General features: G+C 45.1%; 2 protein-coding genes across 7 annotated transcripts in view; both read left to right on the plus strand.

Annotated features, from left to right (window-relative positions):
• Positions 1–11,304, plus strand: part of LOC118233435 (semaphorin-4A-like) — a 44,202-nt gene extending 32,898 nt beyond the window's left edge. For all 4 annotated transcript variants that reach the window (XM_035429211.1, XM_035429212.1, XM_035429214.1 and 1 more), the window contains exons 7-15: positions 1,428–1,550; positions 1,992–2,119; positions 2,714–2,895; positions 3,255–3,399; positions 4,610–4,799; positions 5,116–5,234; positions 6,965–7,128; positions 7,761–7,855; positions 8,529–11,304. In XM_035429211.1, the coding sequence (XP_035285102.1) occupies positions 1,428–1,550; positions 1,992–2,119; positions 2,714–2,895; positions 3,255–3,399; positions 4,610–4,799; positions 5,116–5,234; positions 6,965–7,128; positions 7,761–7,855; positions 8,529–9,298 (1,916 nt within the window). In that variant the 3' untranslated portion in view covers positions 9,299–11,304. The remainder of the gene's footprint in view (positions 1–1,427; positions 1,551–1,991; positions 2,120–2,713; positions 2,896–3,254; positions 3,400–4,609; positions 4,800–5,115; positions 5,235–6,964; positions 7,129–7,760; positions 7,856–8,528) is intronic.
• Positions 11,305–15,076: 3,772 nt separating this feature from the next.
• Positions 15,077–24,035, plus strand: si:dkey-7j14.6 (uncharacterized protein LOC556585 homolog). Of its 3 annotated transcripts, none has more exons than XM_035431057.1 (7): positions 15,077–15,227; positions 16,273–16,491; positions 21,536–21,634; positions 22,048–22,104; positions 22,854–23,048; positions 23,193–23,312; positions 23,432–24,035. In XM_035431057.1, the coding sequence occupies exons 2-7, from the start codon at positions 16,288–16,290 to the stop codon at positions 23,543–23,545; spliced, it is 789 nt and encodes a 262-aa protein (XP_035286948.1). In that variant the 5' UTR covers positions 15,077–15,227; positions 16,273–16,287; the 3' UTR covers positions 23,546–24,035. The 3 variants fall into 3 exon arrangements, with proteins under 3 accessions (XP_035286948.1, XP_035286947.1, XP_035286949.1); XM_035431056.1 differs by lacking the exon at positions 15,077–15,227 and adding an exon at positions 15,639–15,796; XM_035431058.1 differs by lacking the exon at positions 15,077–15,227 and adding an exon at positions 15,646–15,851.
• Positions 24,036–24,181: the final 146 nt, after the last annotated feature.

Raw genomic sequence — 24,181 nt, forward strand, 5'->3', positions numbered from 1 at the left:
TGTGAGGGGAAACGGCTGAAGGGCGAGAGAGGGCGCATTTTGGACGAGTCGCCTGGGCTCTGAGGCTGAGTGAGGGTGGGCGGGGCCGAATGAGTGGGTGTGGTCAAGGGGGGGTGGGGGGGGCACGCAACCTCGACATAATGCTGATTTATTCCCCGGCGTGAGGCGAAGGGCCTGATTAATCCTCTTACCGCCCGAGGCCTGATCGGCTCATCTCTCCGCCGTTGGCGTGGGAACCAGTCGCTGCGCTGTGCTGCGCGCTGAACCGCTAGCTCCGCCCTGCTGCCTTGCGCGCGGCACCGCAGAACGCTCGCCGGTTCTTCTAACCCCCAACCCTTCGCGGTTTATCGAGACGGGTCAGCGCGCTAGTGCAGCGGTGCGCTCCCATTGGCTCTTCAGCGTATCCTCATCAGTCACTTTATCTGAGTGACCTCCATCCTGTCTGGTTTCTTAGTTCTAGATTTGGAGTTTGGCCTGTTGAAAATTCTTGTGCAGTAATGAGGTAGAAAAGTGGTAGAAGGTTCGCACTCAAGCTCAGTTCTTTAATGAATGTTTAAAGTTATTTTATTTAACATGATTAAGAGTGCAGGGTACAAACGTGACGCAGATAGTTTAGGACCTAGTCTTCTTCTGCTAATTTTCTTATGAGCCATCTACTTCTTTAACGTCTGATCTATTAATTTTTGCACGGGTCCGATAAGTGCAATGGGCAAACCTTTTTAGCTTGCAGTAATGTGTTAAATCTGAGAGCTGGTGAGGAATGCAGTAATGTGTTAAACCTGACAGCTGGTGAGGAATGCAGTAATGTGTTAAACCTGACAGCTGGTGAGGAATGCAGTAATGTGTTAAACCTGACAGCTGGTGAGGAATGCAGTAATGTGTTAAACCTGACAGCGGGTGAGGAATGCAGTAATGTGTTAAACCTGACAGCTGGTGAGGAATGCAGTAATGTGTTAAACCTGACAGCTGGTGAGGAATGCAGTAATGTGTTAAATCTGACAGCTGGTTAGGAATGCAGTAATGTGTTAAACCTGACAGCTGGTGAGGAATTCAGTAATGTGTTAAACCTGACAGCTGGTGAGGAATGCAGTAATGTGTTAAATCTGACAGCTGGTGAGGAATGCAGTAATGTGTTAAATCCGACAGCTGGTGAGGAATGCAGTAATGTGTTAAATCTGACAGCTGGTGAGGAATGCAGTAATGTGTTAAATCTGACAGCTGGTTAGGAATGCAGTAATGTGTTAAACTTGACAGCTGGTGAGGAATGCAGTAATGTGTTAAACCTGAGAGCTGGTTAGGAATGCAGTAATGTGTTAAACCTGACGGCTGGTGAGGAATGCAGTGATGTGTTAAACCTGACGGTCACTGAAAAGGAGGGTTGTCGTGGCCCAATAGTGTCCGGTGTTGAGCGTGATGCGTCTCCTCAGATGGAGAGCTGTACACCGGCACGGTGGCGGACTACCAGGGGAACCGGCCGGTCATCTCCCGCTACCTGGGGGAGGGGAACCACGTGGACCTGAGGCTGGACGACACGCTGGGCTGGCTGGAAGGTAAGCGTCTCCATGGCGATTCCTCCCTCCTCCGCCCAAGGTGACCCCGAAAGGAGGGAGGCTTCAGGCTTCATTGGAGAAGGCTTGCCTCTGATTGGCCCAGACACCCAATGTGACATCCCCTGACCAATCACGGAAATGATCTACGGGTTTTATGGGGATTCTGGAATACCCAGTTTGCTAGGGCTATCCCATAATGCTTAGCTTTGCATGAGGTGCAGGTGCATTAATGTGGTATGATTGACTTTAGTGTGCTGCCTAAACCCGAAGGCTTTTCAGCCCTCCTCACCTCTGAACTGCTCTGCCTTTGGCCACTTACTGTGATGTCACCAACGGCTGACTACGAGAGTCACTGAGGGGATGGTTTGGGGCAGAATGCCTCTCTGAAGCTGCCGGTCGCTCTTTCTGACCCCTGTTCCCCCCCCCCCCCCCCCCCTCCAGACCCCACCTTCATCAGCTCGGCCTACATCCCCAGCGAGGGGAAGGTCTACTTCTTCTTCAGCGAGGAGGGGAAGGAGTACGACTTCATCGAGAAGATCACCGTGCCTCGAGTCGCCCAGGTTTGCACGGTAAGGCTGCCCCCTCCCCCCGATACAGCTTTCTTCTGTTGGGTTATATATTTAATTACATATACTCCTGTTGGGTTATATATTCAATTATGCATACTCCTGTTGGGTTATATATTCAATTACATATTCTGTACACACACACATATATATATATTTCTTTATAAATTTCTATATAAATTTCTTTATTCATGGCCAGATTCCTTAATTTCATTGTTTTTAAGATTGTCTTACACAGAGTGACATGGCCAGTTATCTTTAGAGGCAGGGCGGTATCCCTTATGCAAATGCAACATACTGCAAGTAATAATGAATGCTATCAATATTATGCAACACTTTACATTATACAGTATACATATTACTGTATGTACTTTATTATATTACTATGTACTATATATTACAGTATATTACTTAATTCACATTTTGTTGGCATTATAATATATTGCAGTATATTACACTTCTGTGAAACATTATCGATGTATTTACCATGTATATTGCAGTCTATTCCATTTTCATAAGGGATTGGAGATCGACTTGTGTGTTGTTTAGTGTGCAGTGGTTTTGTGAGTCTAAGAGAGCGCGTGTTTTTCGGGTCAGAGTGACGAGGGCGGGCAGCGTACCCTGCAGAAGCGCTGGACCACCTTCGCCAAAGCGCAGCTCCTGTGCCAGGCCGAGGGCGAGCTGCCCTACAACGTCCTCCTGGACATCGTCACCCTCCCACCACCGGAGGGCGCCACTGACGACGAAACCCGGTTCTACGGCATCTTCGGCTCGCAGTGGTGAGAGAGCACAACGCACCGACGGTCGAAATGTAACCTTGTGCTGATGTACAGCCCCGCAGAAATATGTCTTTTCATTGACTCTCCAATTGCGGCACAGAGGAAAATATGACAGCTGTGGGATATGTTGGGTCACGTTGTCAAACGTCAACACGTACATTTCAGCTAACAGGAAATGACATCATGACAATAAGAATCTGTTCCGTAGCGTGAGTTATAAAGCAGGTCCTACTTGTTGGTGAGGCTGTTTTTTTTTTTTTAAATAATAAAGCAAGCTTAGTACGGTGTTTGTGAAGAGGTGAAGATTTTGTCGCTCAGCCGCACGTCTGTGACCGCTCGTGTCCGTCTGTCCCCCGCAGGGCCTCGAACTCGGGGAAGTCGGCGGTGTGCTCCTTTCGGCTCGGGGACGTGAAGGCGGTTTTTTCGGGGAACTACAAGGTGCTGAACCGGGACACGCTGCGCTGGAGCACCCGGCTTAAGGAGAAGGTCGCAAACCCAGGAGAGGTCTGTGTCCCGCCAGGGGCTGGCTGTTGGGTTTTATTTAGATTCACTGGGATCAATTTCACGTCAATTTTGTTGAGTTTGGACCAAAGATTCTATATTTTGATTTAGAAGTCCTCATAGAACATCCTTGACCTTTCTCGGTTCAGTAATTCAAAATCGGCTCATTTCCTGAACTGAAATGTTCCAAGAACAGATTTATGGTTATTGGGCGGTTTAGGCTAAATCCCCTTAAAGGCCAATGAATGATTTCCAAACAAAGGAGAACTTAAAGGGGCAGTTTGCCCAGAAATGAAATCAATGCTTGTTTTTCCACTTACCCAGTCACTTACTATCTAGACAGTCATTGTTAAAACAATGCTAAAAAGGTCATAAGAATGATCAAACAACGTCATAAGAATGTTAAAACAACGTTGACACAGCGCCCCAGAATACTGGCATGCTTTGGTTGAGACTTTGCGTGGATATTCACAGTTGCCGTTCTTCGCAGAAAGTAGTTTTCGATGAAACTGGACAAATTAAGCTCTGTGGATGTTCGTGAGTTACCTTGGCATTATATTTGGAAAGAGATGTTATTGTTCAGTTCCTCGAATGTACATTTTTGGCACGTTGAGTGCCACACAAATATGGGTCCCTTGAGGTTGGATGTATCAGGGTGAGCTGCAACGGATATCTAGAAAACTCATCAAACCTCAGCCAAACTATTTGGATGTATATATATATATAGTACTCTGGGTAAGTGGAAACATAGCTTACTTTAGTTTTTGGATGAAATGCTCATTTAAAGATGCATTTTATATGCTTTTTTAACCACTGATTTATTGCATCCTATGAGATTAGTTATGTATACTTGATCCATTCTTTGTACATTGTGAGTCGAGATAAGGCGCCTTGCTTGGCATAATTCTTGTTGCCTTGCAGAATCAGCAGTCAATTAGTCATGCCTTCCTGGCTGCCTTTGTTTGAGGGGGCTGCTTGATCGGGGTGGATTTGTAACGCCCGATTAATGCCATCTTTTATTCCCATGCCAACATCTGAGTAAATGAGTCCGTAGAATACCTCGCTCCCTCTTTCTCTGCAGTGCCAACATACATGAGTCGATTTGATTTGACTTGATTAGTAATGCCTGAGTAACTGCTGTCCCTGTCGTTCTGTGTGATGTCTACATCTATGACTGGATTGCTGATGCTCAGGCGACCTCTCTTCTCCGTAGTGCGGACTGCACGCGGCGTCAGACAGCGCCCTGAGGTTCGTGAAGGAGAACTTCCTGGCGGACAAGAACGTGAGCCCCGCGGGGGGGCGCCCGGCCCTGATGTCACCTGACCAGCGCTACAGCCGGATCGCGGCCCAGAGGACCCGCGGGGCCAACGGCCGGGACTACACGGTGCTCTTCCTGCTCACCGGTACGAACGGGTGCTCACCGCCATACTAACGCATTAGCATCGTGCTAATATGCTTGCGTCACGTTAGCATTTTAGCATTGTGCTAGCATGTGTGTGTCATGCGAACGTTTTGACTGTTCTCTTTACATTATTGTCGCTGCGCTTCACAGTTCCGTTTTCTTTTTCTCTGTACTTTTATTTTTAATTTTTAAAGAAAATCTTCATCCATATTTCTCTCACCAGTATTTTTTTTTGCCCACTTTTTCTTGCATTACTGGTTGGCTTTTGCTGTTTTCGCACAACATCCAGCGCATTTAACAGCGCTATCGTTTCCCAGAGTCCGGCTTCCTGCACAAAGTGGTGCTGCTGGACGAGGGACCCCCCCACATCATTGAGGAGGTGCAGGTCTTCCAACAACCTCAGCCAATGAACAGCCTCCTGCTCTCCATCACAAAGGTACTGCAGCACCACCTGCCCTTTCTACCAGTTCACCCCCCTCCACCCTTTTTCCTCAGTCACAAAGAAATCCCCCCCTCCTCTCGCCCACTCCCTGCTAATAAACATATCCTTCTAATTCCTCACCTCTAATTTTTACTTTCTGCCTCTTTCCTCTGCTCTGTTGAATTCCTTCTGCTTTTCAGAGCGAAAGGGAGAGAAGGGAAGGGAGAAAGGGAGTGAGAGAGACAGTGAGGTCTTCCGTAGAAGTGGCAGAAGGCTTTTTGAGTGTCTCGTGTTGCACAGATTGTTAATCTTTGCTCACGGTGGCCACGTGACCTCCCCGTCTCCTTGGAGACACAGATGGCGGAGAGGGCCACATAGGTTGGGAGGGTGGGGGGGGGGGTGTCAGGGAGGGGACTAAATGAAGAACAGGGTTGCAGGAATCTCTGCTAACAGTCTGACATTGTGCACTAGCATGTGGGAGCCAGCAAATTTAATGGCCCTTATAATAATAATCACATTCAAAACTGAAAACACATACCTGCTGATTGTGCAGGTGATTGTTCAGAATCAGTGGCTGAATCAGATAGCAGCGTTTTAATGTTTCTATCAGGCTAACAGGCTCACGGCGTACATGAGCTTATTCATTTGTGTACATAGACCTCAGTTCCTCTGTGTATATTTGGATTGAATGCTGTCGGAAGGATTCCTGGAGGTTGGCCGGAGGGTTTCCACAGCATCTGGTTATATAAACATATTATTTATGTAAAGGTTCTTGTTTATTCTGTGCAAAATTTATGGGCGAAACTTTGTTTTAATGAGAGAGAGAGTACTGTTATGTAAGGAAAAATAACGGTCTGATTATAAAATGTAACATGCATGAAATGCAATTACGGTAGCATTTTCTTTGGGTTTGTGCAAGTTGTTTTTCTTGGGTGATGAAAATATTTTGTCCCGAACAATCAAAAATCCGTTGTTACAAACTCAGACTTCAGAGATATTTTTGAAGCACAAATGTTGTTAAGGCACAGTTCTCCATAAAACAGTGTTTCTGATTTATTTATTTTTTATTTTTGGCTCATAAAAATGGCCTTGAATTTTGCATAGGATAACCACAGGAGGCATGTATCCCGGAACGGGACGTCCCAGCCCTGGTTTTGGTATTAATCCAGATTATCCCTCTGAGACCCCCCCCCCCCAAACCCCCCACCCCCCCCCAGTGATCTTTGTGTTTCTCCCGTCTCCACTTGGGGAGTGGCCTAGGTTACTGAGCTAATCTGGATGCTGATTGTTGGGCTTTTGTCTGCACTGTTCCCACAATCCTTCAGAATAATTGCATCATGGGAAGCGGTCAAATATCTTACTGTCCCTTGAAAATCGGCCAATCTGTCAAAGAAAAACGTGCCTTTTTAATGAATATCTTCATGTGACTAAACAAATCTAATGCCTCTGTACTGATGGTGCTGACAAATTGGACAATTCATTGGTTTCTAATTTCATTTCATTTCCCAAAGTCACTGGAAGTGAAGTGTTTACCTTTGTAGAGATGCACCAATCAAAAAGTTCGGGCACACCACTTCAAAATATTCTAAATTCACCTCATAAAAGTAGCCCTGTAGTTCTGATTTATTTATGCACCAATGCTAGGATACTCTACATTCTTCCTGAGAATTTCTCTGAAAAGTCATGGAATATGTAAGAGATTATTGATGATTTGAGCGGGAATTCTGTGCGTGCCTGGTCCGCAGGGCGTGGTCTTTGTGGGCACCTCTGACGGTGTTGTCCAGGTGCCTGTGTCCAACTGCTCCTACTACTGGAGCTGTGCCGAATGTGTGCTGTCCCGGGACCCCTTCTGTGCCTGGGACCCCGTCAGTAAGGCCTGCGCCAGAGTCTCCAGCATCTTGAGCAACGCGTGAGTCCCACTGCTGTGTGTGTGTGCGCGCGTGTGTCTGTATGTATGTATGTGTGTGTGTGTATTAGTGTGCGTGTGTGTGTGTGTGTGTGTGTGTGTGTGTATGCGTGTCTGTATGTGTGTGTGTGTGTGTGTGTGTGTGTGTGTGCATGTGCGTGTGTATGTGTGTCTGTATGTGCGTGCGCATGTGTGCATGTCTGAGTGTCTCTGTTTCTGTGTGTGTGCACGCGTATGTATGGGGCGCCACCTAGTGTGTACTCTGCAATGATGAACAGCCTGCCAGTGAGTGACTGGGGAGCTTTTTTTGGGGGGATGGAAGTGAGTCCATGCTTCGTGTTCCTGCTTTCGTACATGCCTCCTTCTAATGTCCAGACTCTAAACTGGCATGCAAGCTTTTGTCAGACAAATTAAACTTTTGACACACTTAATAAAAAGAGAGCCCTTTTGTGTCTGCTGGTCATTTTGCGACAGTTTAACTGTTCTTACAGCCAACTGTGTACTTTGTGTAAACTTTCTTCTGTTATGACATCAAATCCCTCTCTTCATCAGAACAGAGATTATTGTACTCTGTTCGGTGCACAGTATTTTGGATTTACCAATAAAACCACTCTTTCCTTTTCTTTTTCTTTCAGAAGCCAGGATGTGGAAGGGAAGGATGCGGTAAAGATGTGTAAAGTGACCACTATAACCCCCAGAGGCAAAATTGACCAACCCAGGATCCCCACAGGTACGCATCACCTGACGGGACAGTCCAGGTGCCCCATAAAACTCTCTTTTGCATCCCATAACATGCAATCCCATTCATCTGTAGCACTTAAGCACATAAGAAAGATTGTTTCAGATTGCCTTCACACATTTTCACTAGTTCTTCAGTCCTTTTAATCCATTAATTAATATTCAGTAAAAAAAACATGGGCTCTGTAGATCACTGGTTCTGAAATATTTTTTATACTGGGACCAAAATTAGAAAATTAGTACCTTTCAGGGACCCACAAATACACATAATAGAACAGTCTAGTGGACTACAGACTCATTCTGGAACCCACCTCATACATTCCCATGACCCATTTTTGGTCCCGACTCATAAGAAACACTGCTTTAGATCACAAAATAAATGACAAGTGGTGAGTAAATTATGAGAAACTGACAAGTAAATGTTGAGTTAATGGCAAATAAATTAGGTGTAAATATTGATTAAAGGATTAGTAAATGTTGCGTAAAGGACTAGTAAATGTTGAGTGAAGGATTAGTAAATGAGAACGAAATGCTGTTTCTCCCAGCCCAACAGTGCACATATAAATAAATATACAATCTACAATAAACAGGCTGCATTGTGACTGGTGGGGTAATGTGGTGTGTTATGGCTGCCTCCTGATCTCCGGTAGTGTTGTGTGCCCCAGATGAACAGGTGCTGGTGCCCCTGAATGAGGTGGTGACACTGCTCTGTCCCGGGACGTCCAGGCAGGCCTCGCTGCACTGGGAGGGGCCCGACGGCCAGCTCGCCCCGCGCCTGTACCTCCTGGGGGACGACGGGACCCTGCGCTTCCTGGCCACGCCCGGCACGCTGGGTCGCTACCACTGCTACTCAAAGGAGCGCGTCTACCGGCAGACGCTGGCGGTTTATGCGGTGAGGGACGCGGCCGGGGGGGGAGCCACCATGCAGGCCGCCGCCCCCACCCTCCCCCCGGGCCTGCCAGAGGGTGCGACCGCCATGAAGGGGGCGGGGCTGGCGAACACCGCCACGCCGGAGCCCGCTGCGGATTGCCGGACCGCCGCTCCCCGAGCAACCAGGAACCCGGTCGTGCCCGAGCGGCCCAGGCTCGTCCCCGACCTGGAGCGGCGGCCGGAGGGGCGGAGCTACCACCAAGAGCTGGTTGCCGTGTCGGTAATGCTGGCGCTGGCGCTGTGCGCGCTCCTGGCGGGGGCGCTCTACGGGCTGCGGCAGCGGTGCGGGTGGAGGGGCGCCCCCCAGGTCTGCCCCGGGAGCGAGCCGGAGGCGGACGGCTTGCCGGAGCACGACCCTCTCACCGACAACGGCACCGCCAACGCCGCCAACGCAAAACATAACGGGCTGGCGCAGAGCGGGCCGCAGCAGGGCAAGCCTCCGCCCGCCCTGGAGAACGGCTCGCCCAGGGGGTTCAACGGGCACCTGCCCAACACCCCCATCTAGGGAGCGAGCCCGACACCCCTCACCCCCCCCCCCCACCACTCTGCACTCACAATATAAGTTAAGTTTCTAACTTAAGTTTCTAAGTTTTCCTCGCCCTCTCGCCTGCTCTGAACCACATTACGCAGAGTGAATAAACTGGAGATTCTGTGTACTGTCTCTTAAAACTGATGCAAACAAAGACGCTGGTGTGTGTTGGACATTTTAAAAGGACCTCCATGAATCCAATGGACTTTAAAAAAAAAAAAAAAAAAAGAAAAACATAAGTGTATGCCTCTGGGCTCCACTGGGGGGCGATATAGTGTAATTTCTGAGCGTGTGTGAGCACGAGCGTGCATGAAGGCGAACGTGCGCGTGAATGTGTGTTTGTGAACGCGTGTGACGTGATTCTAGACTGCTTTTGTATGTTTCCTAAAATAAGGAAGAGCCAATTTGCCGATTTGTAGAATGTATGTGGAAGAAAGCATCCTGACTCTGGGATATAAATATCATTCCCTATGCGTGGCACTTTGAGTCATTCCAGATCTAACTAAAAGCATGCTGGTGTGCTGGGGGAAAGATCTGCTGTTCTGTGAAGTGTTTGCCCCCTTCCTGGTTTCTTCTGTTATTGCATATTTGTCAGACTGAATGGTTTCAAATCTTTAGAGAAAATGCACATATTGGACAAAGAAAAATTACATTTTCACAAGGATGACATGGGTGTTTCGTAACTTTTTTCATTAAATAACTGAAATGTTAATTTAAAAAATGTGTTTTCTGTTTACTCAATTTCCCTGTGTCTAATATTGCATTTTGTCTTAAAGATCTGAGACCATTTGGTGTGACAAATATGCAATAATAGAGGAAATCAGGAATTGGGTAAATACTTTTTCACGGCACTGTATATATTGTTAGAGGCCAATAACAATTCCGGAAGTCCGTTCATTGCTATGAATTGACCGCAAGAGCACCATGAAGCCAAAAAGAGGCTATTTTGAATCCATTCTCACAGGGAGACTTCTGAAATAACAGTGGAGTTGTGGGTAATCGGTCAATGTGAGAGTAGGAATCCATCTTTGTGAGAAGGCATGCCATTGAGCCTGTGATATTTCGCTGTGTTGACTAGATTGGTAGCTGTTTATAAGAAGTGAAACTACCGAATGAAACCTTGCTAACTCGAGCTTAGCCACTTCTGTGTAATTTCAGGTAACCAACATGGACTTTATTTGATTACATAATAGATATTAAATGACGTCGTCATAATACAACATGAAAAAAAAAACATAATTTTATATTAGTTTTACAAACAGTGATTTCTTTTCTCAATGTATTCAAATTGCATTTTTATATATTATATTTAAAGTGAAACATAACATTACATGTCGACCCACAGTTTAAAGTAACTACCATCTTTTTCCTACTATATTTCTTTTAGCATAATCAACTACTTTCTCATGCAGTTCTTACTTAATTAACTAGAGGTGTTAATAGGTATGGCCTCAGCAAAATAATTCAATATGCTGTATCACCCCTATGGATGTCAGAATGGACCAAATCTAGGTGACATCAACAAACTGTAGATCTGGCATCAGAACCCAAGTAATTCAAATGCTTTCACATGTAGGAATAAAATGATCCCGTGGGCAGTATCGCCACCTATGGGCAGTTTGGTGGAAGTTTTTAAAATTGGCCTGAGCTTTGAGGATCTAATTGGCCTGGCTCCAGCAGGAGTGGACTGGGAGTAATATTTATATCCCAGCATGCCTTTCTTCACCCTCTTAGAAAGGTCACAGCAAGCTGATCAGGCAGTGGGGTAAGCACAGTCTGGTGGACGCTAAGTAAATTAGCCTCCTTTCTTTGACCCCGACCTCTGTGCTTCCTGAGTGTACACTCTTTAAACCCTAGCATCTTTAGTGCGGCTGCTGCTTCATCATCTTTGCCCCAATGATGTCATCTTCCACAAAATATCACTGTCTTTTTTGATGATCGTTGCTGTTTGCATCACCAGTTCTTCTTGGAATAATTTTTTATTTTTATTTTTATTTTTTAAAAGCTTTTTGGTGTCCGGCTTTTATTTATTTAATGGTAATGTTGTAATGCCTGTAGAACAAGCAAAGCTCTTCATCAGATGTGCTTAAAATAATATGGCATTACATGCAAATCCCTAGTTTCTGTTTATAAAATGCATTCCATCAACCTTGACTGGATCTGCATATCTGAAAATCACTTGACTTGCCATGAGATTGCCAAATTTGTATTTTTTTTTTTACTGGTGTAGATTATTAAGAAATTATGTTTTTTGCTAAATGCCTGTAATGTAGATGGATATTCAAGCACATAAATGTTGAGAAGTGATATATGTAAGTAATTCTTATAAACAGGTTAAAGCAGGTGTTTTTTTTCCTTCAAGTTCTAAATATGGTACTTTTGGTAATGTTGGTAATTTATCCTGTGTAACAGCTTTTTTTAAAATTTTATTAAGAAACTATTTCATCTTTATTTTTATACAATGTTGACCTGGCTGTTTCGTGTATGGCAAATAAATATATCATGTTCAAATCGGGGGAAACATTGTGCATCTGGAATGTGTCTGTGTCACAGAAATGGCTGAAAAAATTATGAAAATGGAGTCTTCGGGTGCGAAAATAATTCTGTAGAGAGGTGGAGCGGAGCAGGGGAAATGAACCAAGCACTGCATCAATCGAACACCGTAAACTAGTGTGAAATCAATCACTTAATCTCCTAAAATATCTATATTGTGCTGTACATGTCGAGATGATGGACATTATGAATACTTAGTACCGTTGTGTTCAAACAGCTTTGTAAAAAAAAAACAAAAAAAAAAAAAACATGCGCACATCCGTAAGCTTTCAGGTGTTGATTTCTTTTCAGGGTTTGTGGTCGATTGGAACATACCTGAACACTGAAGTAAAGCTTTTAACACCAAGGTATTTACACTCACTGGCCACTTTATTAGGTACACCTGTTCAACTGCACGTTAACGCAGATCTCTCATCAGCCAATCACGTGGCAGCAACTCAATGCATTTAGGCATGTAGACATGGTCAAGACGATCTGCTGAAGTTCAAACCAAGCATCAGAATGGGGAAGAAAGGTGATTTAAGTGACTTTGAAAGTGGCATGGTTGTTGGTGCCAGATCTGCTGGGATTTTCATGCACTAGGATTTACAGAGAATAGTCAGAAAAAGAGAAAATATCCAGTGAGCTGCAGTTCTCTGGGCAAAAATGCCTTGTTGATGACAGAGGTCAGAGGAAAATGGCCAGACTGGTTCGAGCTGATAAAAAGGCAACAGTAACTCAAATAACCACTTGTTACAACCGAGGTATGCAGAAGAGCATCTCTGAATGCTCAACACGTCAAACCTTGAAGCAGATGGGCTACAGGAGCAGAAGCAAACCCAGTATTAGCAAGGTGTACCTAATAAAGTGGCCGGGGAGAAAAGCAAAGGGTGGGGTTGTGAGTCCAGCTCTCTAAACAGACAGTAGTTGAGTGAGTAATTGGGTAATTATAAGGTTATGACAGTTATATAATATATTTAGAATAGTTTCTATAGTTCTGTCTGTTCCTGCTACCTCAGACAAACCTCAGATTTGAGGGGTAGCAGGTCAGATTTTACTGGTAGATCTCAGGTTGGATGGTCTCTTGGGAGATCAGCTCAGGCTATTCAGCTCTTTGATTGGCCGTTTGTACGTGTTCATTTCCTGTTTCGCCCTTTCCCTTTTCATCTCCAGAAGCCACAGAATCCCAGCACAAACAAAGGTAAGTAATCCCTTCCATGTCGAATCCTCTGAAAATGCCCAGGACAGAAACGTGGCAGATGAAGACCGTTGTTAATTTCTGCCGGGGAATTTCTGCATATACAGATATGTCGTTCATAGATGGATATTTTTCCGTGCTGTGAGCAGTTTGTTGAACACTGCCACAGAGATTGTGGCTCTTTTGAAAACATCCTTCAGAATGGGGACAGTGGGCCAGGGTTTTCCCCTTTTTTTTGCTACTTCGGCCTCACCCATTGCTAACAGGAGCAACAGCAGCTTAGCCGCAATGCAGTAGGCCTCATAGAACGGGACCGCTGAGTGCTGAAGCGTGTAGCGCGTAAAAATCGTCTGTCCTCGGTTGCAACACTCACCACTGAGGTCCAGACTACCTCTGGAAGCAAAATCAGCACAAGAACTGTTCGTCGGGAGCTTCATGAAATGGGTTTCCGTGGCCGAGCGGCTGCACACAAGCCTGTGATCACCATGGCGCAATGCCGAGCGTCGGCTGGGGTGCTGTGAAGCACACCGCCATTGGACTCTGGAGCAGTGGAGATGTGTTCTCTGGAGTGATGAATCACGCTTTACTATCTGGCAGTCTGACGGACGAATCTGGGTTTGGTGAATGCCACGAGAACACTGCCTGCCCGAATGCATAGTGCCAACTGTAAAGTTTGCTGGAGGAGGAATAATGATCTGGGGCTGGTTTGGGCTAGGCCCCTTCGTTCCAGTGAAGGCAAATCTTAACGCTACAGCACGCAAGCACATTCTGGAGAACTGTGTGCTTACAACTTTGTGGCAAACACTTCAGGCAATGTTTCAAGCTGCATACATAAAAAAGAATGTTAAGACTAGCTGGTGGCATTTCATCTGACCCTTCCCATGTTTTATGTGGAGAATATCATCTTATGCCATTTAACAGACACTACAGAGTCCCACAGGTTAGACTTAACATGCTGTGGAACTCATTCATTTCTCAGCTTATCGAGCGAGCAAACAAAACACAAACAGAGGCTCAGGATAGGCCATGGGCAAGTGCATTTTGTTGGAGAAATTGCATGTAATTGTGGTAATGGGCTATGGGCAGGTGCAATGTGGGCCAGTGCAATTACGATAACGTACCAGTGTGCGTTTTATAATGATCTTTTATTAATGAAATGTGCAACACCTGTTTGCATTGTCTCATTTTACTGTATTAATGTACATCTGTTCTTTTGAATGAAAAGGAGTACGCTTTGTAACACTAGGCAACTTACCGAGAAATCTTACAATAAAGTATAATCTAATCTAATCTAAAAACAAAATTTGGGGAAGGCCCTTTCTTGTTTCAGCATGACAATTCCCCCCGTGCACAAGGTCCGTTAAGAAATGGTTTGCTGAGTTTGGAGTGGAAGAACTTGACTGGCCTGCACAGAGCCCTGACCTCAATCCCATCAAAAACCTTTGAAATACATTGGAACGGTGACTGCAAGTTAGGCCTTATCGCCCAACATCAGTGACCAACCACACTAATAGTGGGGCGACATAGCTCAGGAGGTAAGACCGATTGTCTGGCAGTCGGAGGGTTGCCGGTTCAAACCCCGCCCTGGGCATGTCGAAGTGTCCTTGAGCAAGACACCTAACCCCTAACTGCTCTGGCGAATGAGAGGCATCAATTGTAAAGCGCTTTGGATAAAAGCGCTATATAAATGCAGTCCATTTACCATCCATAATACTCTTGTGGCTGAATGGAAGCAAATCCCTGCAACCATGTTCCAAAATCTGCTGGGAAGCCTTTCTGTTATAGCAGCAAAGGGATGTCCAACTCCATACTAATGCCCATTGTTTTTGAACGAGATGTTCAACAATCACATAGGGGTGTGATGTTTGGGTGTCCACATACTTTTGGCCATGTAGTGTATGTACACCTAGCTACATTTGTCGTGTGTGTCATACCGACCCATGCGAACTTCATCCGAGACCCTCCAGTGGGTCCCGAGCCAGAGCACTCGACCGTGTTGCCCTGACAACGTGCTGTAAGTGGGATGTTGCTTTTAGAAACTACTGACGTCGTAGCGATGGGCCGCGCAGCTGTGACACTGTAGCTGTTTTGATATTGTGGAGAAAGAGAGCACCGACGCAGGCCTCCACGCAGTTTTAATTGGTTATTCCATACTGGGAGAACGGGAGAAGACAGGTAGTTTACAATGTTGTAAAAACAAAATACGCGCTGACTTTGACCCGCTTCTAATGAGTGCTTTTAAAGTTATTCGCGTTATTGTTTAAACTAAGTTTCATACATGTCAGATCAGAGCCAATAGCCTGTGTATGATTTTAGCAAATCACTCTGCTGGAACAACGGCTGAACTATTTACAAAAACGAAACGATCATTTCCTTTCGCGACATGGCAGATTATCTTACATCTGAATGAACATATTCGTCTCTGTATGTTCTTTATGACGGTTTATGTGTCGCTTGGTTATTTATTTATTTATTTATTTTATTTTTTGTTAGAGCATCGTCCATTTGTAGCTACAGTAAGACAGAGATCTACACTATCGCCGGTCTATAAAGGGGTTAAGAGTTGCAATTGTTGCTCAATCTTTCTGCGTGACTGATATTTGATCAGGGTGCGCGGAGGAGGAAAAGGAAGTCGTTCCCGTAAATTGCTAGGGTTTTTTTTTTCTGTAACCTGTTGTGCAGCAGTCGGTGTCGGTAAAATATCATTTTTACCTTTTTATCGGCGGTTTCAAAGCTCGCAACTGGTACGTAAACACATAGTTAATACTCATTCGACTAAGGACGGTAGGGGAAGACAGGGTAAAGTACTTTAACGATACAATTAAAAAAAATAATTAATTCTCAAAGCAAGAATATTACGTCTCCAAAAAACAGTCTCTGGAAACCAAAATGTATGCTATTGTCTTAGCAGTTACATGCGATTAGGCAGATACATAATAGTTTTTACCCGTCCTAGCTGGCTACTTTCAAACAAAGAAATTGCGCACTTGCAAAAATTGCTGCGCACGTTTTCGGTTACCATTCTTGTTTATATTTGGTATTGTATAGTTTCTTATTATTAGTACTATGCTTTACTGTATGCCTATTCAGGCCTATTCATTTGTTTAATTAGTTAATATGCCTAGGTTTTCGTTAAAATAATTTCTCTGTTTTCGCTTTTAGAACTTCTATTTTTGGCTTTCAAACAAGTTGTTTTGGGTCCTTTTTTGTTGTTGGGCAGATTGTCGTCGACAAGATGTCCGTCTCTGTGACTACCGCCAATGGACTCGTCATCGTCACCCAAGTCTTTAAACAGGGAGAGCAGCTCAACATCCCCATGAACTCCATTGCCGCACCTGCAGTACCTGCTGCAGCGAAACCAGTGGAGTCTGTTGAACCATCGAGCCCCGTGTCCCCGATGACAAAGAAATTCCTCCAGGGTCAACCAAAACAACTGGGGGTGAGTTCCAGACATCTATTTACATTAGGACGCGTTCACGTACTATTAAATGATGGAACTTTAAATTTAAGGACCCGACTCGTTCTAGCCTATATCTGACTTTGGAAGGTGTCATCAGCAGTCTCGAACTACAAAGCTTGGGACAGTAGGGTACTGTACAAATGCGAGAGACCACCGCTTCTTATATGTACTATCCAGTGAAACGGCCATTAAGTGCAAGTGATTTATTTTAAGCGTCAGAACATAATGCAGAAAACACAAAATTACAGAAAACCTCCACAAATATGTACAATATTAAATCTTTCTGCATTTAAGGTGTCTATTTAGTGTGCAAGTCCTTTTCGAGTTTTTTGAATAAATCAGCAATATTATTTGTCCATCCTTATTGTATACACCGCCGAAAGTTCAGCCATAGAAGTCGGTTGCAATTTCTGCTTCTCTCAATAAAAGTAACCCCAAGCACATTAATAATGTTGAGGTCTGGACTCATAGCTTGCGACATAGCTCAGGAGGTAAGAGCGGTTGTCTGGCAGTCAGAGGGTTGCCAGTTTGTAGTGTCTGAGCTGGACACCTAACCCCTAATTGCAACCCCTAATTGGTACCTTTCATGGCAGCCTTTCACCGTTGGTGTGTGAGTGTGTGTGAATGGGTGAATGAGAGGCATCAATTGTAAAGCGCTTTGGATAAAAGCGCTATATAAATGCAGTCCATTTGCCATTTGGACTCTAGGGTGGCCTGTCCATTGCTCTGTGAACACAGCAACTTGATCATCTTAGCAGTGCATTCGGGGTCATTATCTTGTTGTAGAATGAATTTGCTCCCACTTAAATGTTGTCCAGCGGGTGTTGCTTGATATGCTAAGATCTGTTTGTATTGATCAGCGTTCATGATGTCTTCAATCAAAACCAAATCGCCATCTCCAGATGTTGCTATGCAACCACAAACTTGCACGGATCCTCTGTCACGCGTGAATGACGGTCGTCAACATGGTTCCGAGTCGTTCTTTTCTTCAGTCTTTCTCTCGCATCAGAAAATCTCAGACTTAGACTCATCGACCCTTAAAGCCTTACTCTACATCTCAGATGTGCAGTTTCGGTGGTGCTAGTGTAAATTTTCTTTCAGTAGTGGCCTTTTGACAGCTACACACGCTTTCAGACCCATAGCATCTTCTGTCTTCATCTTCTCATTTTGTCTTCTCACGGTAGGATTGACAGAAACCCCTGTGGATTTCTTTAGTTCTGAAGCAAGTGTGGAGCTTTATTTCCCCCCCCCCCCCCTTCTCTCTAAAGTTTTTTTTTTGTACTATCTTTGTGATGGGAAACAGTTTTGTAAACTCTTGTTTTTTTATTGTTTTTTTTTTTTTTAACTTATTTTCCTTTGACTTTCACCGTCCTTATGCAGTTGAATTATATCTTATCTCCTTAGAAATGTATTCTTTATATGCACATGAGAAAGAAATCTGCGAGGCAGCTACGGTGTGTTTGGATAGTTGTTTGTTTGAATATTAGAGTCACTTTTGAAGGCAAAGGGTTCTAACCAAGGGGTCAGCTTTCGGTTCTCAACCTCAGCATCGGAGGTGACCAAGGACACAACTGAGCATGCCTGTTGAGCGAAAGAATTGTACTTCCTTGTTCTGAAGTACTCCCCATAGGTTGCTGTTGTTGTCATTGAGTTTTGTTTTCTCCACAAACACATAATTTCATGTATTTTCGTTTGTACGAACTGGCCGAACGTTATTCCCAAAGCAAGTATACTCCCAACTTAAGGCATTATCGCTTGGTATAGAAACCAGGTGGGTGGGGGTTGGGGTGGGAGTGGGGATGAGGGTAGGGGTGGTGAGGGTAGAGGGGCTTCAAGCGATCCAGCTGTAAGCACTGAGGCCATTTCAAGTTACTCATTTTTGTCAGGATTACTCTTGATTACCTTTATACATTTCCCCAAATAGGTACCGTGTGAATTTAAATTATTGACTTAATATTTTTACTGTATTGTTACCATTGACTTACATAAAATTGGGTGGCTGAAACACCCATATTGGAGCCAACGCTAGTGAGCGACGTCTCTCAACAAGGCCAGGAAGTCAGCTTCAAAAATGCAGCCAGTTTTTGGCCGCTTGGTTCTAACATAACGTCATTAACATGTTTGTTGACAACTTTAACAACTTTTGTTGGGAGGACACAGCTGGAACTTGTTAGTTGACTGGAAGTTTGGAAGATTTAAAATGGTAGTAGAGTTCTGAAAAGAAAGAGTAGGCAAATATTGATAGATATGATATTATATGTAGTGGTGGAGGCTTTTCTGTAATCTTCTGTGAAATGTTTGCTGCATGATTGCCTGTCACTGGAAAAAGAATTAGCACTGAATGGCTGATTTCATTGGAAATTGAATAAACAAAAGAGTTGTCTCTCACTTTTGCATGGTACTGTACATTTAAAATATATTTGGTGACTAATAACAACCTGTCACCCGCAAAAGAAAAATGCTGTTTATAGGTTAATTTTGATGTTACTTTGAAACGTAGGAACAGCATCTTGGTGGCAGTAGTTCATTTTCCAGCTTTCTTTGTGCCAGCGAAGAGGAATTTGGGTCGATGATTTCGTCATCGCACACCAGCAGTGTTAAAATGCTGTGTCAGCGCGTTCTCGCTCGTCGCTGTGGATACACCACGGGCTGTGAAACCGCGAGATGTGGCTATCACACTATCACAACTGAGGGCGCGACTCAGACCTGGATTATCAGCACAGGCAAAGTTCTGTCTCAGTTACCAAAGAGATTTTACAGCCTTTTTCTATTAAAAAAAAAAACCAGGAAGATCAGCAACGACACTTATATTTAAGGGACCAGTGTGAACAAAGCAAACCGCCCCCCCTCCCCCCTTCCCCGGTCTGCTAGCAACGTTTGTGGTCATTATGTTCATTAATAAGGAGCTGGTCCATCCTTTGCTGCTATAACAACCTCCACTCTTCTGGGAAGGCTTTATACTAGATGTTGGAGCATTGCTGCAGGGATTTGCTTCCATTCAGCCAGAAGAGCATTAGTGAGGTCGGGCACTGATTGGGGCGATTAGGCCTGGCTCGCAGTTGGCTTTCCAGTTTTGGATGGTGTTGAGGTCAGGGCTATGTAGGCCAGTCAAGTTCTTCCGCACTGATCTCATCAAAACCATTTCTATATGGACCTCAACCGGAAAAGGCCTTCCCCAAACTGTTGGGGAAACACAGAATCGTCTAGAATGTGATTGTATACTGTAGCATTTAAGATCTGCCTTCACTGGAACTAAGGGGCCCAAACCCAAACCATGAACAGCCCCAGACCAAGGGGTGTCCAGATACGTTTGGTCACATATATATATACATCAGCGTATATTTCTCATTTTTTCCCTGTTTGGATTGTAGAAACAAAATGTGCAACCTGCCAGCCAGAGTCAGGCTTGTCTTAGTTTGGCTAACTTGATCGGTTTGGCAGCTTTGTGTTTAACAGTAGCAAGTATACACGGACCACAGGGAAGAAGTGTGTTTGATATAGGCCTGTCCCATAGACATGCATATTTAACTAGACAGGCAGGCACACTTTCAGCCAAGCTAAGCTTGTGAAGTCAAGGAAGTAAGATTGTACTGCGCGTGTTGAGGGCAAAACATTGGAGCTCCCATTAAAGTGAATTGGGAATATCAGACTTTTAAAGGCAAAACAAAACATCCTCGATGGTAATTTGAAACTTGATTGATGACCATTACGTTTTATATGAGAAGGCAGATAGAAAAATATGCATTAGGCTATAATAAAATATGCACATTTTAATAAATATTTTCCCATGACATCTGGGCCAAAACAACCATTGTTTCAGAAACTGCTGCACATAATGTAATTTATGATCACATATAATAGACCAATCAGGTTTTCTTTGGTTGTTAAATCACCTTGGATTTCTGCACTGATTTGAATAGGCGGCAAGCTCTTTTGCCCTCAGCAGCTGTGAACATGCAAAGTGGAGGCCGTTTCCCGATACTTCCTATGCTTCACTGACTGGCCACTCCTACCCGCTGCAGTTCCTGTGTGCGCTCTGTGGTTGTACCGGTCCGTGTGTGCGTAGCGTGGGCGGTTTAATATCCGCGCGCGCACGTCCGTTGTGACGGGAGTTTCAGGTTGCGCGGAACGGCAGCGAAGGCAGCCAGATGATTTCGAAACGTCCCCGTGACGACGGAGCTGGGTGTCGTCCGTCTCTGTCCGTGTTCAGCATTTATTTATTGTTCGTTTGTTTATTTTTTTACGTTCTCCTTTTCCGTCCGAGATTTTGTGGTCTTGGCTGTCCTCAAAATATTTGTTGTTCCTACGTTTCAAAGTAACTTCAAAATGCACATATAAACAGAATTTTTCTTTTGCGTGCTGCGGCTGCTTGTTAACAGTCACCAAAGATAAGAGGATGAGGTGGCTCTCTCAAAGTAATGTTTACAAAGTTGAAGGCTTACCCAGCACAGAGGGCATGGAAAGGAATGTGGTTGCGTTACATTTTTTAAATGCCATTTCAAATGCCATTTTTAATGGCCTTGTAGACAAGCAAAATAAATAAAAGGCTGTAGAAAGTGCACAAAACTCTTTATTTTCAGCTATTTCACGTTTTAAATTTGTATTAATGTAACCTTTATTGAGAACACGGTCGTCTTTTGCAGTGATAAATAGAGAATGCAACGAGGTCACTCAGATGTAGGGGCTGTAGAGATTAGGAGGCTGAATATATTGTGACAGCTACGGTTTGGCTGTCTCTGTTGATCACCGTGGTGTAGGGTTTGGGGTGTTTTACTCTGGAAAAAGGATGCATGTGATTGGCTCATACGAGTCGGTATCAGTGATTGACAGCATGGTAGCTTGACCCATTTCTGGAGTTCATCTTTCCTGTCATCACCCTAAATTCATTGATATGCTCCTGCTACACACACAGTATATAGGTATTTTAAAGTATTTGTTTTTTTATTTGGAGGCTTAAGTGGTAATGGAGACCTCTGTGCGTTCAGAAATAATGCGTGTGTCTGTGTCTGTGTTTGTCTCTCAGATTGTGCAGATCATCACTGGGCTCGTGATCGTCGCTCTGGGCTTCATGTTAGTCTGGCAGAACCCTATGTGGGGTGCCCCAATATGGTCTGGATCAGTGGTAAGTTCAAATGAGACACACCATCTTGTGGCGACAATGTGGTATTGCAAGAGTTTTTTTTCTCCCACCAGTGTTGATTTTTTCCCCCATTAGTTTTGTCTATTAGTGAATATAATAATAATATGTCAATTAATAGCAGACAAATTCATCTGACAGTTGGATCCATGTCATCTTGAACATTGGACAGCACCAACATTAGCACAGTCTCCTCACATATAGCTGGTCCTGCACAAAATAAAACTGGGATTTTTTTTCCCTCAGGTAATATTTGCAGACCCACACTGCACTGTGCAAATGAATTTTGGAGTTCTGTCTTAATTCATGTCTTGGATCGTTTGCTCGTGTCTTAAATCATTTGCTCGTCTTTCAAATCGTTTGCTCATGTCTGCCCCACCCCCCCTCTCTCCTTCCAGTTCGTCCTGTCTGGAATCATCTCTGCCATTGCGCACAGAGGAACCCGGCCCTGCCTGGTGAGCGCTCCTGCGACAGACGCCCTTTAGGGTCCATTCTGGCTCCTACCGGCCCGAGTGCCAGATTCTGGATGTCGGTTGTTTTCAGATCTGTCAGTTCTGGGAAGTAATTGACAAATAATTAATTAATTGTAAATGAAAAACGATCATAGAACATTGTGACCATTTTCTTCCTAAACTCGATTTCAAGTATTTTCCTGCAAGCACTAATTGAATAGAACAGCTTTTCTTAAACTATTTCTAAATTGGGTCCTGATATTTAAAAGTTATTTATGTTTGCATGTCTTCACTGTTACTGATATTTCAGTTCAGCCACAAGTAAAACATTCTCACAATGTTACTGTAACGTTTTGTCAGTGTTATAACGTTGCCAGTGCATTGCAGCAACCTTGTGACAACGTGTTGTGTTAGCCGGGGTCCTGCTGACAGTTCCCGGGCTGCGTTCACGATAAAGCGCCCCGCAGCGTTTCGTGAGCTCCGATGGCGCTGCGGTCGCGGGCCGCCATTGGCCGGGCTCGCGGACGCGTTCGGCGCCGGTCCTGCTGGCGGTAACGCGATTCTGCGGGGAGCTACACGCGTGCTGCGCGGGACGTGACCGAACCGTTTAGGGGCGAGCGCAGCGCCGAACGGCGACGGGACGTTTCTCGTCCTCCGTTCCGGAGCGGTTGAACGGCGTTTGCAAACCTCCCGAAACGCCTGAGGTTGATTTCTGAGTCTGTGTTTCTCAACACTCCCCCCCCCCCCCGCAGATCAAATGCACCCTGGCGCTGAACGTGCTCAGCTGCGTGGCGGCCGTCGCGGCGATCGCCATCGTCACCGTTCACCTGATCACCGTGCGGCCGGGCGTCAGCGGCTGCGAGGAAAACCGCGAATCGAGCTACTACTCGGACTACGGCAGGGACAACTACTACTACATGTGCCAGGAGATGTTCTGGAAGTACACGGTGGGTGTTGGCGGCGGCGGCAGGGCGGCGGCAGGGGGGTGTTCACTGAGTTGATTGACAGACTGCACTTGGACTTGGGTTCTCTGTTGCCTTCCAAGCTGACCTTGTTCTTCTTGTCGCGTGCTCTTCCTTGGTCCTCCGCAGATCGTGTTGGACGGCGTGCGGGGGCTGCTGCTCGTCCTGTCCGCGCTCCAGTTGGCCGTCGCTGTGTCCGGCGCCGTTTACGCCGGCCGGGCCAGCTGCTCCAGCTCCTCCCCCAAGCCGGTACGCTTTCCGGAAAATTCCTCCGGCCCTCTCCGAGTCCTCCAGGCTTCCCCGATTCCCCTCAGGGCTTTCTGCTGTCATGGCCGCCCACCACCCCCTCTTTTTGTTCTTTGTCTCAGATGGTTGTGGTGATCGAGAAGCCAGCGATCGGCGCTGGGGACCACTATGGCAGCGATGAGGCTCTCCTGGGCAGCGACGACGCCCCCGGCAACCCTCCACCCTATGACGCCTGAGGCCCCGCCCCCTGGGAACTGGCTGCTTAGCGACGTCCGCACGCCGTGCTCAGATGTTCTGTTGTATCAGCTTTCCTGCTGCTTTCAAGTGCCTTGAGGTGGTGTCTGGGAATCTTATTCAGATGATGTGACGCTCTCACGTCGACTGTGGGTTTTTTTAGTTTTTTTTTTACACTTACTGATTTTAGTGCTATTCTGATTGAGCGGGTGACGGTTTTTCCCCACACTGGTCAAAACCGAAAGCAATTTTTAGATCGTCCTGCTCACAAAGCTTATGTTTTCGTTTGTTTTTGCAGTCTAGTCTCACCCTTGTCTTCTGTAGTCGAAGAGGAATGTGTGCACTTAAAAAAATGTAGACAACATTGCAAAAATGTTAAGGTAATGGTAAATGGTAAATCTTTAAACATATCTGTGTGATTTTATATGACCGATGAGTGTTTTCCTTCATGCTGATTTGTTTATAATAAAGATGCACTTGTGAACAATTGGCTATTCGTGTTATGAAGTGATTCACTGAACAAATTTGGAAGTTGCGCAACATGACAAAAAGGTTTTGCATTCACTGTGGGGCTCTGCTGGGTATTTTCCATTTATAACGGTACCAGTGTCTTTATTGTTAATAACAGCTGCTTAGTT

The sequence above is a fragment of the Anguilla anguilla genome, chromosome 8, assembly GCF_013347855.1.
Source record: "Anguilla anguilla isolate fAngAng1 chromosome 8, fAngAng1.pri, whole genome shotgun sequence".
In the NCBI taxonomy this organism is placed as follows: domain Eukaryota; kingdom Metazoa; phylum Chordata; class Actinopteri; order Anguilliformes; family Anguillidae; genus Anguilla; species Anguilla anguilla.

Bases quoted from the DNA above. Each gene is read 5' to 3' on its own strand.
- si:dkey-7j14.6 (XM_035431057.1), top strand. From the start codon at position 16,288: ATGTCCGTCTCTGTGACTACCGCCAATGGACTCGTCATCGTCACCCAA. The intron at 22,105-22,853 runs GTGAGCGCTCCT...CCCCCCCCGCAG, and splicing joins GAGGAACCCGGCCCTGCCTG to ATCAAATGCACCCTGGCGCT. The intron at 23,313-23,431 runs GTACGCTTTCCG...TCTTTGTCTCAG, and splicing joins CCAGCTCCTCCCCCAAGCCG to ATGGTTGTGGTGATCGAGAA.